The 16,380-nt window shown below is 42.6% G+C and overlaps 1 protein-coding gene across 13 annotated transcripts in view; it reads left to right on the plus strand.

Moving 5' to 3' along the window:
* RIMBP2 (RIMS binding protein 2) overlaps positions 1–16,380 on the plus strand; it is a 358,745-nt gene that overhangs the window by 289,061 nt on the left and 53,304 nt on the right. For all 13 annotated transcript variants that reach the window (XM_039910269.1, XM_029057608.2, XM_039910266.1 and 10 more), the window contains 3 exons: positions 5,443–5,594; positions 7,760–7,836; positions 13,593–13,702. In XM_039910269.1, the coding sequence (XP_039766203.1) occupies positions 5,443–5,594; positions 7,760–7,836; positions 13,593–13,702 (339 nt within the window). The remainder of the gene's footprint in view (positions 1–5,442; positions 5,595–7,759; positions 7,837–13,592; positions 13,703–16,380) is intronic.

Below are 16,380 nucleotides of genomic sequence, written 5' to 3' on the forward strand. Positions count from 1 at the left end.
CAGAACGGAGTCGTGTATAGGGTCTGGCAGGGAATTCCTGCAGCAAGAAGTGTAGGCAGGATTCCAGACAAAATAATGTTTTGCTGGAATCGTCAGTTTCTCAAATTATTTATTGGGGAGGCAGCCTGATCTAATGGAAAGAGTGTGGGACTGGAGGTCAGGAGGACCCAGGTTCTAATCCGGACTCCTTCACTTGCCTTCTGGGTGACCTTGGGCAAGTTATTTAACTTCTCTGTGCCTCAGTTTCCTCATTTGTAAAATGAGGCCGATAGATCTCTCTGTCTCTTAGGCAGGGAGCCCCACATGAGACATGGACTGTGCCTGGTTTGATTATCTCACAATTATGCCAAAGTTAATCTATTGCTTACCCTATAGTAAGTGCTTAATAAATACCATCACCATTATTAAACAAAACAGAGGAAGACAGAGGAAGTAGAGCGGAAAAGGAGAGTTAAAGGAAGGTGGAATTACAGAGAAGGCTGTGAAGAGACTGACTCGGTTAGAAATTGGAAGACTGGCAATGATTTTCTCTTCCAGTTGACCCCTTGTTCCAGACAGGTTCCAGGGGCTTATAGAGACAAGAACCTGATACAGACTGCAAAGGCTGAGCTTCAGATACATCTTTAGGCCTCAGGGAAAGAAGGGTGGTCAGCAGAATAAAGGAGCAGTCACAAGTAGAAGCACACCTAGACGAAAGCTATATGGGAATGGGAAAGGGAGGAGAGCTGGTGCTCGGGAATCAAGATTTGGAGAAACACAAAACAGTGTGATGTTAGTGGATAGAGCTGGTCCTGGGAATCAGAAGGTCCTGGGTTCTAATCCCATATCTGCCCCATGCCAGCTTTGTGACCTTTGGGAAGTCACTTAACTGCTTTGGGCCTCAGTTCCCTCGTCTGTAAAATGGGGATTATGAGTATGAGCCTCCTATGAGACAGAGACTGTGTCCAACCTGATTAACTTGTATCTATCCCAGTGCTTAGAACAGTGCTTGACACATAGTGATTGCTTAACAAGAAACGCCATTGTTAATGTGTCTCTATGGGAACTGGATGACCGCGGTCTCCAGAATTGCTGCTCTGAACTCTTCTTGACCAATTTGAATCTCCAGCAGGCTGTCTACTCCAGACTTCTGGATAATAATCACTTGGTCTTCTGTTCTGGGGCTCCGTATAATCCCTAAGTAGCCTCTAATTGGTAATTCCAGAATGGAACCCTCCCAACTTTCCCCAGCAAAAAAAAGACCCAAGATAGATGACATTTGGGAATTTTCCAATTGTCCTTATTAGTTGGGTGTTTATTGACTAGACTTCCCCTGACGATTTATTGGGAAGTGTCTAGAGCCTAGTTATTTGGGTTGAGGCCTGCGGGCAGAAGCTGGATATACGACTTGAATTGGTACTTTTAATGTGCCTTTAAAGATCAAAGACAAGAGGGCCAAAGCCTCAGCTGTGGGCTGTGAATCCCCGGTCCGGGGGACTCTGAACGTATGGAATTGTCAAGGGAGGCGTGGGACCCAGAGCTCTGCCTGCTCAGAAGCTTTCCTTCCAACTAATTAGCCACTGTTTTCTTGGCCTGGTAGCTTGGTCTTAATGAGAATCATTCACTCATTGTTGCCCCTTTGTTTTCTACTGTGCTTAGCAGAAGTTCAGGGGTATCTTGGGTTGTGGCCACCCCACATTATGCACCACCTGAACTACTGTTATATCCTGCCCGGTTGGAATAAGTAAGCCCTGGTCCCGTTTGCTTTCTCCGATCACTGTGGATAAATCGATTCCCCTCTTTTTTCCTACTTTTCTCTGTCCCCAGGAGTTTTTCTGTCTGCCATCTGCACCCAGAACTCAGCCCCCTAAAGTAGACACAGTAAACGCTCAATTATTGGTAGTATTGTTATTATCATTATTGTATTTAAGTGCTTACTTATATATTGCTTGCTGTTATTTACTGTTCTAAGTGTTGGAGTTGATAAGAGATATTCAGGTCCGACACGGTTCCTGTCCCACATGGGGCTCACTATTAAAGTAGGAGGGAGGATGGATATTGAATCCCCAGTAAACAGATGAGGAAACCGAGACACTGAGAACTTAAGTGATTTGCCCAAGGACACACAGAAGGCGAGTGGAAAAGCCAAGAGTGGAAAAGCCAAGAGTAGAACCCGGGTCCTCTGACTCCCAGGCCCGTGCTCTTCCCATTAGGCCATGATGCTTCAATAAATATCACTGATTGATTGATGAATGTTATTCAGCTATAATCTGGGGTTAATCAGTATTCTAAAAATAAAAGAACTTTTAAGTCTGAGACCCATGTAAATTTTTGACTGGACTTGTCTCTTTCTCACCAAAGACCCCCAAGAGTTAGGCTTTAAGGTTTGATAAATTAATTCAGATTCAGTGCCTTCATCAAATTGCAAGATAAAATCATTGCTTGTGCATGTAAATTTAGGCTATAGATGTAGACTGAAGCTTGCTGTGGGCGGCGAACGTGTCTGTTATATTACGTTGTGCTCTCCCAAGTGCGTAGTACAGTGCTCTGCACACAGAAAGCGCTCAGTGAATAGAATTGACCGATTGATTAAGCAAGTACTTGTCTCACATTGAGGACCAGCTGATTAGAATTCTTCAGACTGGAAAGACAGAGACTAAAATAGGGACAAATTTAGGTTCATAAAATCAGAAAGGGGATGGACTGGGCAATTTCAGAATTACTATTCCTCAAATCCCACAGTAACAAGCAAGAAGGCATCCACTGACCCTAGAAAGTCATAGATTTAAAACAAAAGGAAATGTTTCTTCAGTGATGGTGATAAATGTATGCAATTCATTACCACAGGGTGTTGGGCAGACCTAAAATATTAGTGGGTTCTAAATGGGTTTGGATTGATTCATGGATGAGTGAGGTTCCTTAATGGGTCATAAGGAGTGCTGAGGTTGAGGAGGGAAAAATTAGGAATTTCATGTGGTTCATCCCTAAGCATCAGGATGATTGTCAAGGGGAGCAGCCATCACAGACTTCCTTCAAGGATCCTACGATCACTCTCGGATCCAATATAGGCCTTGCGGGTAGGTTTATGGTTTCAGCAGAGCGGGAGATTTATCTGCCCTGGATGGATTCATTATAGATCCAGATTTGGCCCATTTATATTTGAGTACTTACTGATTGCAAAGCATTGTAACTAACTACTTGGGAGAGTACAACAAAAGGAAGACACACTATCAGTCCAGGAGTTTACGGGCTAAGCAACAAAGCTGTTTACAAAAAATAGGAGAAGGAGAAAGAGCAAAATACCGGGAAATAATAAAAGTGTATCAGAATGAAATAGCTGAATAAATAATTGAAAATATAATTAAGCATACAAATAAAAATAAACATAGGCAAATAAGTGCTGAGATGAAGAATAAAATATATGAGGGCTAATGGGGGAAGTAATTAGATCCCTTTTCTTAGGTAATTTCCAACTTCTTGAGGTTGCAGTCTGTTAGTTGCAGACCAGCATCTGAAATCCAATCTGGGTTTTGGGTTGTTGTTTTTTAATGGTAACTGATCAAGTCCATAGGATTCTTGCCAAAATCTCAGCTTGTTTATTCAGCAGCACTTGGAAAACAATTGAGTTGGACAACATTTAGAACAAAATACAAAAACTATCAAAACTGGCTGTGGACTTTAGAAAAAAAGTTGTCTTCTCTGCCCCGCAAAATGTTCCCAAGAATCATACATCCTCCTTTGCAAGTTAGAAATATCTGAAATATCTTTACCACCTTTGAAGGGGATTGAATGCTCCCTGATGCCAAAGTTCCTCCCCATTCCTCAAACGTCCAGTGCTTGCCCATCATTCGGTGCATTAAGCAGGAAGGAACTCCTGACCACTTAATTTTAAGGAACTCAATTAGCTCTATTTATCCTCACTCCTCTCCCAGTACACTCCTATTAACATGCCTCACTCTTCTCAAGCAAGCCTACTCACTGTGCCTTTGTTCGTCTCTCTCACTGCCAGCCTCTCCCTCCTGCCCTCTTTTCTGTTCAGAACTCCCTTCCTCTTCCCATCTCTCCACTGCTCTCCCCGTCTTCAAATTCTCCAGAATCTCATCTCTTCCAAGAGGTCTTCCTTGTTAAATCTCTCATCTCCCTATCTCATTCCCCCCCACCCACCCAAACTGTCTCCTCAGCACTTAAGGGCATGTATGAGTTTGTGTCAAGGTTTCAGGGATTGCTCCTGGCGGGGGAGATTAATTCCTTATCCCATTTTAAAGCCAATGCCAGGTAGCACCCTGTCAGCCCCTCATTCTGATGGCAAGTTATCAAAATCAACATAACTTAAATCATGTCATCTAAATGCAAAAATGCTTGAAAGCCTCAGAAATTGAAACATGCCTACCTAGTTTTAGTATTTATTAAGCGTCACTTACTGGGATAAATGAAGTACAGGAAAATCCAGACTCGATCAAGCTCCTTGTGGGAAGGGATTTTGCCTACCTACTCTATTTATTGTAGTCTCCCAAGCAGTTAATAGAAATGCTTGGCATGCCACTGATTGATTGACACCCAGTCTCTGTCTCACAAAGCCTTCACTCTCTAAGTAAATGAGAATCTAAATAAAGTAAAAAAGTGATCTACCTAGCCAGTCATGACTGGAACGATCACGATTGAATATTTTAGTTTGTTTTTCTTTTGGTTTGCTTCTCAGGCCCTAAACAGTTTAATGCTTTGATTTTTTTTTAGATGATTGGAAATTCATCATTTTATATTTGATTTTTCCAGAACACTCTCATGCAACCTTTTCTGTTTGCTTTTTGAGGGGAGTCGTGTTATCAGGATAGTTGTAGTGGTATTTATTGAGCACACACTGGGTGCTCTGTTCTAAAGGTTCTAACATCTCTGTTTAAAACAGCAATGACATAATCCCTGACCACAGGAGCTTGCATTCTGAAGGAGGAGACAGACTTGGGCCTGCTCACAAAATAATCTTAGTAGTTGATTGTATAATTTGCCTAGAAGTATCATAAATCAGACATGGACCAAGCCATAAAATAACCTTAGGAGTTGAATGTATAACTGCCTAGAAGGATTATAAATTTCTGCAGCTTCTTCTCCCCTTTTTCAACTGTTCCTTTTCAATTCTGTCTTTTCAATCAATGGGATTTTTTTCTTTTACTCTTAGTCCGGATACCTGTCCCTCCTAGGTGAACAAGCTCAGTCTCTAAACAGGGGAGTGAAACATCTTCATTCAGTGCCCCCCTGCCCAGCAGAGAGCGCAGATATGGTCCCCAAACTCTAATCTCTAATTGTTCCTTTCCAGCCCAATGTGGTGCTAACTTCCTGTTAAAGTGTCATAAGCATCCATGTGCTGTCTTCTGGGATCGTGTGTGTGTTTGTGTGTGTGGGCACACGCATGTTTATTTGTGCAACTTTAATTTATTTCTACCTTTTATATGTGTGTTTCCATGGCAGGTCAGGAGAGCTCTTCTGCAAGTCACTCTGTGATTACTGAGTTTATTCAACCCCTCCAAATATCTGGCGATAAACCCGAACAACTGTCTGTCCAACCTACTTTTCTCTCCAGGGCAAGATCTGGCAGCCCAAGATGCAGATTTGAATCAGACGTGAGTCCTATTAAAGCCATGATTGTGGAATTGTGTCACATGTTTATATGCAAGTATTTAATACAAGACCAGTTTCCTCCCATCCTTCTTTGTTCCTTCTTTCCCTCAACCAATTGTATTTATTGGGCGCTTACTGTATGAAGAGCACTGTACTAAGCACTTGGGAAAGTTCAGTATAACAGTGTTAGTAGACACTTTACCTGCCCACATGAGCAAACAGCTTCTGTTCCATTTGACAGACATCACCCATCCTGCAGCAAGCTGCATTTTGGACCAGTTTAAGAACCTTCAGAGCCTCCTATCATATGGGAAATACCAATCTTTCCAGGCCGTTTGAGGACATGGGGAAAAGCCAGAAAATGGACCAGGGGTGTCCTATCTGGTCTCTTTGTCCATACTTTAATCTCCAATGGCTTCATTTTCCTGTTAAATGTTTGGTGCAGCAGATTCTCTTTGTTAAAATTGACTATCACATTTATGCACCTTTTTAGTGCCCCAAAAGCAGCTAGAATGATCAACTCGGGGTCTCAAACTTTCAGAGAGGTTCAGGAGACCACAACAGGCAATTTCTGTCTGCAAATCTTTGGCAAAACACCCAAATCAGCTTCAAAAATACAGTCTAAGCAATGGCCATCTCAACTTTCCTGAAGGGACTCCACAATAAATTTTTTCTCCCCTATCACCCTCTGCCCAAAAATAAACTACCAGAGAAGCCAGTTGCTTAGGAAATGGTGGCTGTGACCCATCTGTCCCTTGGTGATGCCTTGGTTATTGATATTCTAGGACATCCAGGTTCAGGGCATCATGGACATAGGAAGTGTTATTGGGCCTGCTCTATATTTTTTGGCCAGGATTATAATGCTTCACCTAGGTGGCCCACAACTCACTTCATGGCCCTAATATGTCAATTGTTCTGAGGTCTCTAGAGGCTAAGCAAATTATTCTTAAGGAATTGTGAAAAGAGCCAAGGTAGATCTAATCTGGATGGTGGGGAGGGGTTGTCAAATTTGTTTACAAGTGAATTGGATTAATACCAGAGGGATTTGGGAGGTGGGGGGGGGGCGCTCTCTTCTCAGAATAAGCTTTACTGATGGTAGAAAAAATGGAGTTTGATCTTCACAGCTTGCTCAGTCTGCGCATCTGATTGTAGGCAGTGAAAGTGGTACTTGAAGTATATTCTTTGACAGCTGAGGGCACATTGAGTTTCACATGACCTTGGTTGAGTCACTTGGCCTCTGAGCCTCAGTTTTCTCATCTGTGAAATGGGAATATATATTTTTTTTGTGTGTGTGTATACATATGTAAATATATATATATATATAAATATGTATTGTTAAGTATATATATATATATGTGTATGTGTGTTGGTGTGCATGAATACTTATTTAATCATACTTACATTACAAGAGTTATGAAGATAAATGAGATGTTAATCCAACTTCCTTGGAAGATAAGGAACTTCCTCTTCCCCTACTTCCCTAGTTTGATTTAAATCCACTTTAGGACCTTTGCACACTTCTTTATGAATAACCTAGCCTTTATGTAGGCCAAGTAAACCAATCAGTAGTATTTATTGAGCCCTTACTTTGTTCAGAACTCTGCACTAAACCCTTGGAAGAGTACAGTAAGGTTATTTGAAATAACCCCAGCCTTCAAGGAGTTTTTCGTCTTGCTGGGGAGACAGACACAAGTAAGGGGAAAGTAGCAAGTTTAAAGCTATGCTGAAAAATGACAGCTTAAGTCCCAGATCTGACTTGGATCCCCCAAAAAGAGGACATATAAAGACTAAAACAATTGTTATCCTTTCATTCTAATTATTAACTATAGGCTGATTGTTAAAAGCATAAAACTCACGTTGTATTGAATAAGTGAAAGATACAATTAATGGCACAATCCACAGTTGTGGTAATGGATGACAACTTTGTACATTGACTTAAAGGCGTGTGTATTTTTCACTGTCAAGCACTCTGAAGTAAAGTATTAGAATAACCATCTTAATGTTTATAAGCTTGAGAAATGTAAATTTGACAAATTAAAATGGAAGCAGGTTATCCTTGACATACAGGTAATGTAGCTGCAACTGAGGGATTAGTTCAACTTTTTTTAATCGTTCAACTTGGAGGTCAAGTTCAACATCATGAGAACTCTCTGTTGTTTTTTAACAGATGGATAATGAACGAAATTCCAATACCTCAAAGCAGAGATACTCGGGGAAAGTCCATCTGTGCATCGCTCGGTACAGGTAATGGTGCCTTCCTAATTGTCCAAAAATTATTTTCTCTTCAGCTTGGTTTTCTGATGGAACTGGACTCCAGTTTTTGGAAAAGTTATTTCCAAGTAGAGTGTTAAGGTAGGAAGCAAATAGCCATAGCCGAACAGTCCTACCAATATGCTTGGAGCCAGTAAAATGAGGAATTAGGTTCAAGAAGGCAGGTTAGTTTATTCTGACTGGTCACAGCCTGTAGGCAGAAATTTAGAGGCGCCTGAGTTTTAAACAGCTTTGGTGAAGCGGCAATCCTTCGAAAATGCACTCTGAAATTTCTCTCTTTTCACAAGGTAAATGGGGTGAAGAATTTAGGGCTGGGAGTCAGGACACTAGAGTTCCCGTCCTGGCTCTGTCACCTGCTGTGTAACCCGAGGCAAGTCATTTCCCTTCAGTCAGTAGTATTTATTGCACGCTTATTCTGTGCAGGGTACTGTATTAAGTTTTTGGTAGAGTACCAAACAGTTGGTAGACAGGATCCCTGGCCTCAAGGAGCTTAAACTTCAGCTTCTCTGTGCCTCAGTTTCTTCATTTGTAAAATAGGGAAAAAATACTTGTTTGCCCTCCCTCTTAGTCTGTGAGCCCTTCATGGGACGGGGTCTCTGTCCAGTGTGATGATCTTATACCTAGGGCTTGGCACATAGTAAGCACTTTGTGTATATCTATATGTATCTATATATAAAACACTATATACCTATCTCTCTCTCTATGTGTGTGTATATATGTACACACATAGAGAAAGAGAGATCCCTTTGGAAACTAGTTCTAACAACAATAATAACTGTAGTATTTGTTAAGCGCTTACTATATGCCAGGTACTGAACTAAACGCTAGGATGGATACAAGCAAATCAGATTGGACACAGTCCCTGACCAAGTGGGGCTCGTGGTCTCAATCCCCATTTTACAGAGAAGGTAACTGAGGCCCAGAGAAGTGAAGTGACTTGCCCAAGGTCCTACAGCAGATGAGTGGCAGAGCCAGGATTAGAACCGAAGACCTTCCACTCTCAGGCCCATGATCTGTCCTCTACACCATGGAACGACATTGTCCTCAAGGGTGACAGGCAGGATGCTGAGTGTGTGGGATCACAGTTACACTGACGTGGAGGTTCAGGCTCAGCGGCACCAGCTTGGCCAGTGGAAACCTGCCCAACCCAACACACTTGTACCGTAACAGGGAAAGCACAGGGAAGTGGGCAACCCATGCTGAGCTCAAATGAATTTCACTTTCTCCAGAGAAGCACGAGCCTATATCAGGAGCAGGTGCTAAAGAGCTTATGCAGCTCAAGAGCCGATCCATCAACCAGCAGGAAATCAGGCACAAGTAAAATATGATTAATTGGCTCATTTATTTATTAAACTTAATTACTAAATCACGGGCGACAACTCTTATACTTGAAGTTGGCTCTATTTCTTTAAGTCTTTGGTGTGGTTTTATGGATTTTGAAACAAAAACCGCTATGGTTAAATGGTTCATAACATGCTAAATATACTCACCCACCCCATCAGGGAAATTTTTCATATGTTTTTAAACTACAAAACCTCTTCAAGGGTCTGTCAACCTTGAAGCTGTAGCATGGCCAAGTGGGAAGAGCCTTGGATCAGGAGCCTATATACCTGGATTCTAGCCCCAGGAATGCTACCGGCCTACTGTGTGTGACCTTGGGCAAGTCACTTGAAACCCTCTGTACCTCAGTCTCCTCATCTGTAAAATGGGAATAAGATACTTACTCTTATTTGAGTCCCGTTTGAGTCGGGAACTGTATAGAATCTAATGATTTTGTACCTACCATCTTGCTGCATACAGAGCTAGTTCTTGATAAATACCGTAACTAACCTGAAAGCCATCATACTTTCAAGGGGGCAGAATGGAAGTCTTGGTCTTTTCCCGACTTGAGCTAAATAGAAGCTCCACACTCCAAATTGTATAAATCCTAATATTCAGATGAGTATTTTTATAATAAAGAACATTTTTGACACAGAGATGAGATAAACATGGTCGTGATCTTCACCAGCAGTCTCTTCCCTCCGCCTGGCCACTCCTCATGATCCCAATGCTCCCCGGTCCCTGATGTAAATACATTCCAAGCGCTTAGTACAGTGCTCTGCACATAGTAAGCACTCAATAAATAAATACTACTGAATGAGTACCAAGTGCAGATCACTGACAGAGATGCTTGGAAATACCCAATACAATTAGGGAAGCAGAATGGCCTAGTGAGAAAAGCACAGGTTTGGGCTTCAGAGAACCTCAGTTCTAATCTCAGCTGTACCACCTGTTTGTTTTGTGACCTTGGGCAATTCACCTAACTTCTCTGGGCTTCAGTTTCCTCAATTGTAAAATGGGAATTCAATACCTGTTCTCCCTTTCTACTTAAACGGTGAGCTCCATGTGGGACAGGGTCTGTAGCCAACATGATTAATTTGTATCTACCCTAGCACTTAGAACAGTACTTAATATGTAATAAGAGCTTAACAAATATGATAATAATATAAACATTGTGGTATTTGTTAAGCGCTTACTTTGTCCAATGCACTGTTCTAAGTGCTGGATACAAGGAGACCAGTTTGTCCCATGTGGGGCTCACAGTTTTAATCCCCATTTGACAGATGAGGTAACTGAGGCACAGAGAAGCTACGTGACTTGCCCAAGTTCACACAGCTGGCAAGCGGTGGAGTCGGGATTTGAAACCAAGACCTCTGACTCCCAAGCAAGCCCGTGCTCTTTCCACTGAGCCACGCTGCTTCTCATAACATCATCCCTTACCTTTGGGAGCTTACAATCCAGTGGGGTAAGTGAGCAGACATATAAAGCCAGATGTTAAACAGGTAAAAAAAACCCTCAGAAGATAGCTAGATGTTTTGTGCTTCCCAAATGTTCAGAACATTACCTCATATTCAATTTTTTGTTTGTTTGTTAATGCTATTCATTAAAGGTTTACTATGTGCCAGGAACTATACTGGAACTGTACTCAGTGCTTGGATAGATACTAGTTAATCAGGTTGGACTCAGTCCATGTCCCACATGGGGTTCACAGTCGTAATCCCCGTTTCACAAATGAGGGGGCTGAGGCGCTGAGAAGTGAAGGGACTTGCCAAATTATTACTCCAAATCCCAACTAGAAGTCTACGGAATAGTGGTCATGCTCAGATGTCTTCATAGACGTGAAGAGACATATCTGGTTTCTTGAATGGTTTCATCAGTTTCACCTATTAGTCGTATTCAATGGTACGTAGTGGAAAAGTATGACCAGCAAGGAGATCCTGGAAGGCAGCCAGTTCACCAGTTCATGTTTGGTGCAGTATAGTTTTGCCGATCAGAACAGGTACAGAGGATGGATACCAAGCTACTATCCTACAGAGAGCTGAAATGAAATGACTGCAGTCGGGGCAGGCAGAAGTAACGTTATTGGAACAAACTAAGGTACAGCATCAAGCAACAGGATGCCTGCATGCTGCTGCAATACCATAATGGCATACTGACCAGCCTGTTTTGCAGCACTTAAGATTTCAGTAAGGAAGGGGAGAGGGGTGGACGGTGCTTTGGAGAAAAGACTTGGCCAGGCAACTTCTGAACCAAAAAGGCAATGCGAATCCTGACCGTTCGGTTTTGGCAGCAAAGGTAAACGGGGTAGAAATCAACTCTGGATCAAAGTCTGGTCTTTTCAACCTCACACACAACTGAAAAAATATCAGCATCTGTGTGTCACCTTCATAAATGAAGAGTGTGATGCAGCTTTTGGCTGTTGCCCACAATTCAAAGTCTAATTCAGCCTAATATATGTATCCTTCCACTTGGCAGGGTTGTTAATGATTCTACCACATGCTCTGAGCTAAAGAGCTCTGGGATTGTATATTGTCTCCCATCAACATTCCATTAAAGTGCAAATTGTAATCTTTTCATTGAAAAATAACAAATCAGGATGATTGATTTTTTTAAATCTTCAATTATTAAAAAACACACACACACAATTGGTTAAAACTTCCAGAATAACTTCCAAATTATTTTCCTACTATTCAATAGTCAAGGAATGTTAAAGAAAGTTGTCCCTCACCCTCTTGATTTTCTTAAGTGGGTAGTAAGTAGCCTGACAAGAGGGAAGACTCTGTCATTCCCAGACTCCATGACCTTGAGACTTAAGTTGTCTTTTTTCCCAGATTTGTCTCAATCTCTATCAAGACTTGATGGCCTCAGGACCTTTCCTTGCCAACTGGATCTTAGTTTTGAATTCAATCTTTATCCCCAGGGCACAGGAAAGTACAGTGTGGTTGGCAGTTTCCAGTCCTGCCTCTGTCACTTTCTTAGCGTTTCTGTGACCCCGGTCAAATCACTTGATCTCTCCCAGCTGTGGTAGTGAAAACAACTGGCCCCGGGGGCAGGCTTGTCGAGGAATTTGGGGATTCCGAGTTCCATGTTGGATGTGAGCGTCACGTGTTAATTGTAGCTCTCAACAAAAACGCCTCAATTGAAGCAAGGAGTTGGAGAGTTTTCTAGAGGTTTGTCGAGTCCAGTTGATTTCCATTCACTCATTCATTTATTCAACTGTATTTACTGAGCGCTTACTGTGTGCAGAGCACTGTACTAACTGCTTGGGAGAGTACAGTATAACGGCAAAGAGACGCAATCCCTGCCCGCAAAGAGCTTACAGTCTAGAGGATTTCCGAGTTAATGATTTGTCAGAAATGATGCACCGGGAGGACTGGCTTTTGAGAGCAAGCACTAGCACTCTCTGGGAGGCGGGATGGTCTTTCATTGGCAGCATGATGTAAGGGAACGAGCACCAACATGAGAGTCAGTAGACTGGGGCTCTGCCACTTGACGGGAAAGTCACTTACTTTCTCCGTGCCTCAGCTTATGTAGTTATAATAATAATAATGTTGGTATTTGTTAAGCGCTTACTATGTGCAGAGCACTGTTCTAAGCGCTGGGGAAGATACAGGGTGATCGGGCTGTCCCACGTGAGGCTCACAGTCTTCATCCCCATTTTACAGATGAGGTCACTGAGGCCCAGAGAAGTGAAGTGACTTGCCCACAGTCACACAGCTGACAAGTGGCAGAGCCAGGAATCGAACCCATGACCTCTGACTCCCAAGCCTGGGCTCTTTCCACTGAGCCACAAATGGGGATCAAATATCTGGTCTCCCTTCTTCTTAGACTTGGAGCCCCTTGTGAGCAGGAACCGGGTCTGCTCTGATTATGTTGCAATTACCGGAGTTCTGGGAGAGATGTGTTCTTGATGTCGCTCTGGGTGGGAAATGACTGGACAGCGTAAGACCCAAACGCTGGGCACATCATAAGCACTCATTATGTACCAGGATTATGATTCAGTCATTCAACAGTATTTATTGAGCGCTTACTATGTGCAGAGCACTGTACTAAGTGCTTGGAATGTACAATTCGGCAACAGAGAGAGACAATCCCTGCCCAATGATGGGCTCACAGTCTAATCGGGGGAGACAGACGGACAAAACAAGGCAACATAATCACGATGAAAAGAATCAAGGGGATGGACACCTCATTAACAAAATAAATAAGGTAATAAAAATATAGACAAATGAGCACAGTGCTGAGGAGAGGGGGAGGAGCAGAGGGAAAGGGGGCTTAGCTGAGGGGAGGTGATAATGATGATGATGATGATTCATGTGGGGGACTTAGTAACCAAATGTAGGCATCTGGGGCAGGAAACCTCCTAAATGAAATTTGCATTCACTTGACTTGGTTTTCCTTCCTTTTAGTTACAACCCTTTTGATGGACCAAATGAAAATCCCGAAGCGGAACTCCCTCTCGTGGCGGGAAAATATCTCTATGTGTACGGAGACATGGATGAGGATGGTTTCTATGAAGGTCTTTGTTAATATTTTATTGATCGCGGATGTAGACTGGAACAGGTCGTCAATCAGTGGAAGGTTTTATTAAGTGCCGACTGCATGTGCAAAGCGCTGTATTAGAGGCTTGGACCGGTCAACTGGCAGCTTTTTGCTAAAAGCCTTTTGCTAGAAGCTTCTTATCTGACTCCTAATTCATCCAGTCACCCGCTGCACTCGCACAGCAGTCCTATCCATAAATAGCTCATCTCAGGGCTCTTGACTCAGCAGCGTTAATTCTTGAGCACATCATACCCGAACAAGAAATCCTGGGGAGTTTCAGAGTTTTACCTCCCAGAAGAAATTCTGTGGCCTAATGGAAACAGCACGGGCTGGGAGTCAGAGGACCTGGGTCCTCATCCTGGTTCTCCTATTTGCGTGCTCTGTGACCTTGAGCAAATCAGTTAACTTCTCTGGGCCTCGGTTACCTCATCTGTAAAATGGGGATTATGATTGGGAGCCCTGTGTGGGAAAGGGACTGTGGCCAACCGTGTATCTTGAATCTAACCTAGCACTCCAGTGCTTAGAACAGTGCTTGGCACATAGTAAGCGCTTAACAAATACCATCATCATCATCACTTAGTACGGTGACGTGGGACATAGTAAGCGCTTAACAGATCTCATTAAAAAATACTTTTGGCCCTCATTAAACTGAATATTTTTCTAATCTATACAGGGTTCAGGAGTGGTCATGCACCAATATTCTTTCTAGTCGTGGATTTAATGATAATAATAATAATGATATTTGTTATACAGTGCCAGGCACTGTACTAATAGCTGGGCTGGATACAAGCAAATCAAATTGGACACAATCCATGTTCCATGTGGGGCTCACAATCTCAAGTCTCATTTTACAGATGAGGTACCTGAGGCCCAGAGAAGTGAAGTGACTTACCCAAGGTCACACAGCAGGGAAGCAGTGGAGATGGGATTTGATATAAGGTTTAGCTGAACTGGGATTAGTTACAAAGCAAAATAGGCACTCTGGAGTCAATCAATCGATAGTGTTTATTGAGTGTTTACTGTGTGCAGAGCACTGTACTAAGCCCTTGGGAGAGTAAAATACTATAATGTTCATAGACGTCATCCCTTCCCTCGAGGAGTGTATAATCTAGTGGAGGAAACAATTTTGTAATAATCTAGTGGAGGAAACATTCCTAAAGGAATGGAGTGGTTATATTTTCCTGGCAATTCCCTGATTATTCTACCCTAAAATCCTCTGCACCTTTAAATCAGAGCTTACCCTCAAAGTTCAGACAAGTTTATTTAGTGGAGTGCAATACATCAAATCCAATAAAATGATTTTCTGTTATGTCAAAATCAAAGGACTCTAACTCCCTAGCAACTGCTTTGATTTTTCATAGTTGTTCATAACACCACCCCACCCTAGCTGCACCTAAAGTTTTGAATTGGAAAACTGGAAAATTCAAATTCTTGAAACTGAAGAAGAATCAGAGGCCAGCTAGAGAGTGCAATAGAAAATGCAAATGGTAGGAGGATGCATGCCAGATTATCATTCAAAAGGATATGGTTATCTGCACAAAATAAATACCCTTAGAGCAGAAAAGGATCCAAAACCAACCTCTAGTTCAGGATTCAAAATTTTAGCTTCGTTTCTCGAATCCCCAAACGGTGGGCTTGGTAGGGTGATTTTCTTTGCAGTTCAGATGAGCTCTCCTTAAATTGATATCAGTATCTTTTGAACCTACAAGATCCCACGATCCACTGTGACTTCTGATTGGTCTGGGAGTCTTCCAGATTGGCAGCTGCCTCAGTGTTCTGACACTCTCTAAGGATCACCTAGAACTAGGTTGTAGGATTTCTAAAAGGTTCCTCTAATCAGAGAAGCAGCGTGGCTCAGTGGAAAGAGCATGGGCTTTGGAGTCAGAGGTCATGAGTTCAAATCCCAGCTCTGCCACTTGTCAGCTCTGTGACTGTGGGCAAGTCACTTAACTTCTCTGGGCCTCAGTTACCGCATCTGTAAAATGGGGATTAAGACTGTGAGCCCCATGTGGGACAACCTGATTCCCCTGTGTCTCCCCCAGCGCTTAGAACAGTGCTCTGCACATAGTAAGCGCTTAACAAATACCAACATCATTATTATTATTAATCGGCTAAGAAATTGTAACAATCTACAATTTTGAAATAACCAAGACTTTAAAGGGGGTTGTCTGGTGGGAAGAATACTTATTAAGGACTGTACCAAAGTTAAAGGACTCAGAAGGAAAAAACAGGAGATTCAAGTTGTCAGTCAGATGGGGAAGCAGCGTGGCTCAGTGAAAAGAGCCTGGGCTTCGGAATCAGAGGTCATGGGTTCGACTCCCGGCTCTGCCACTTGTCAGCTGTGTGACTGTGGGCAAGTCACTTCACTTCTCTGGGCCTCAGTTCTCATCTGTAAAATGGGGATTAAAACTGTGAGCCCCACGTGGGACAATCTGATCACCCTGTATCCCCCCGGCACTTAGAACGGTGCTCTGCACATAGTAAGCGCTTAACACCATTATTATTAGATGGGCATGCTGAAGCCAGTGTTCTCTGGGTGGACTGGAAGGAGATGTTAGATGCTCAGAACCTGTGTAGCATTTTTTATGGCATCTGTTAAGCATTTAATATGTGCCAGGCACTGCCTCGCACCCCCTAATTGCGGGGGTTCAGTTC

This window comes from Ornithorhynchus anatinus, chromosome 2 (assembly GCF_004115215.2).
Source record: "Ornithorhynchus anatinus isolate Pmale09 chromosome 2, mOrnAna1.pri.v4, whole genome shotgun sequence".
Classification (NCBI taxonomy): domain Eukaryota; kingdom Metazoa; phylum Chordata; class Mammalia; order Monotremata; family Ornithorhynchidae; genus Ornithorhynchus; species Ornithorhynchus anatinus.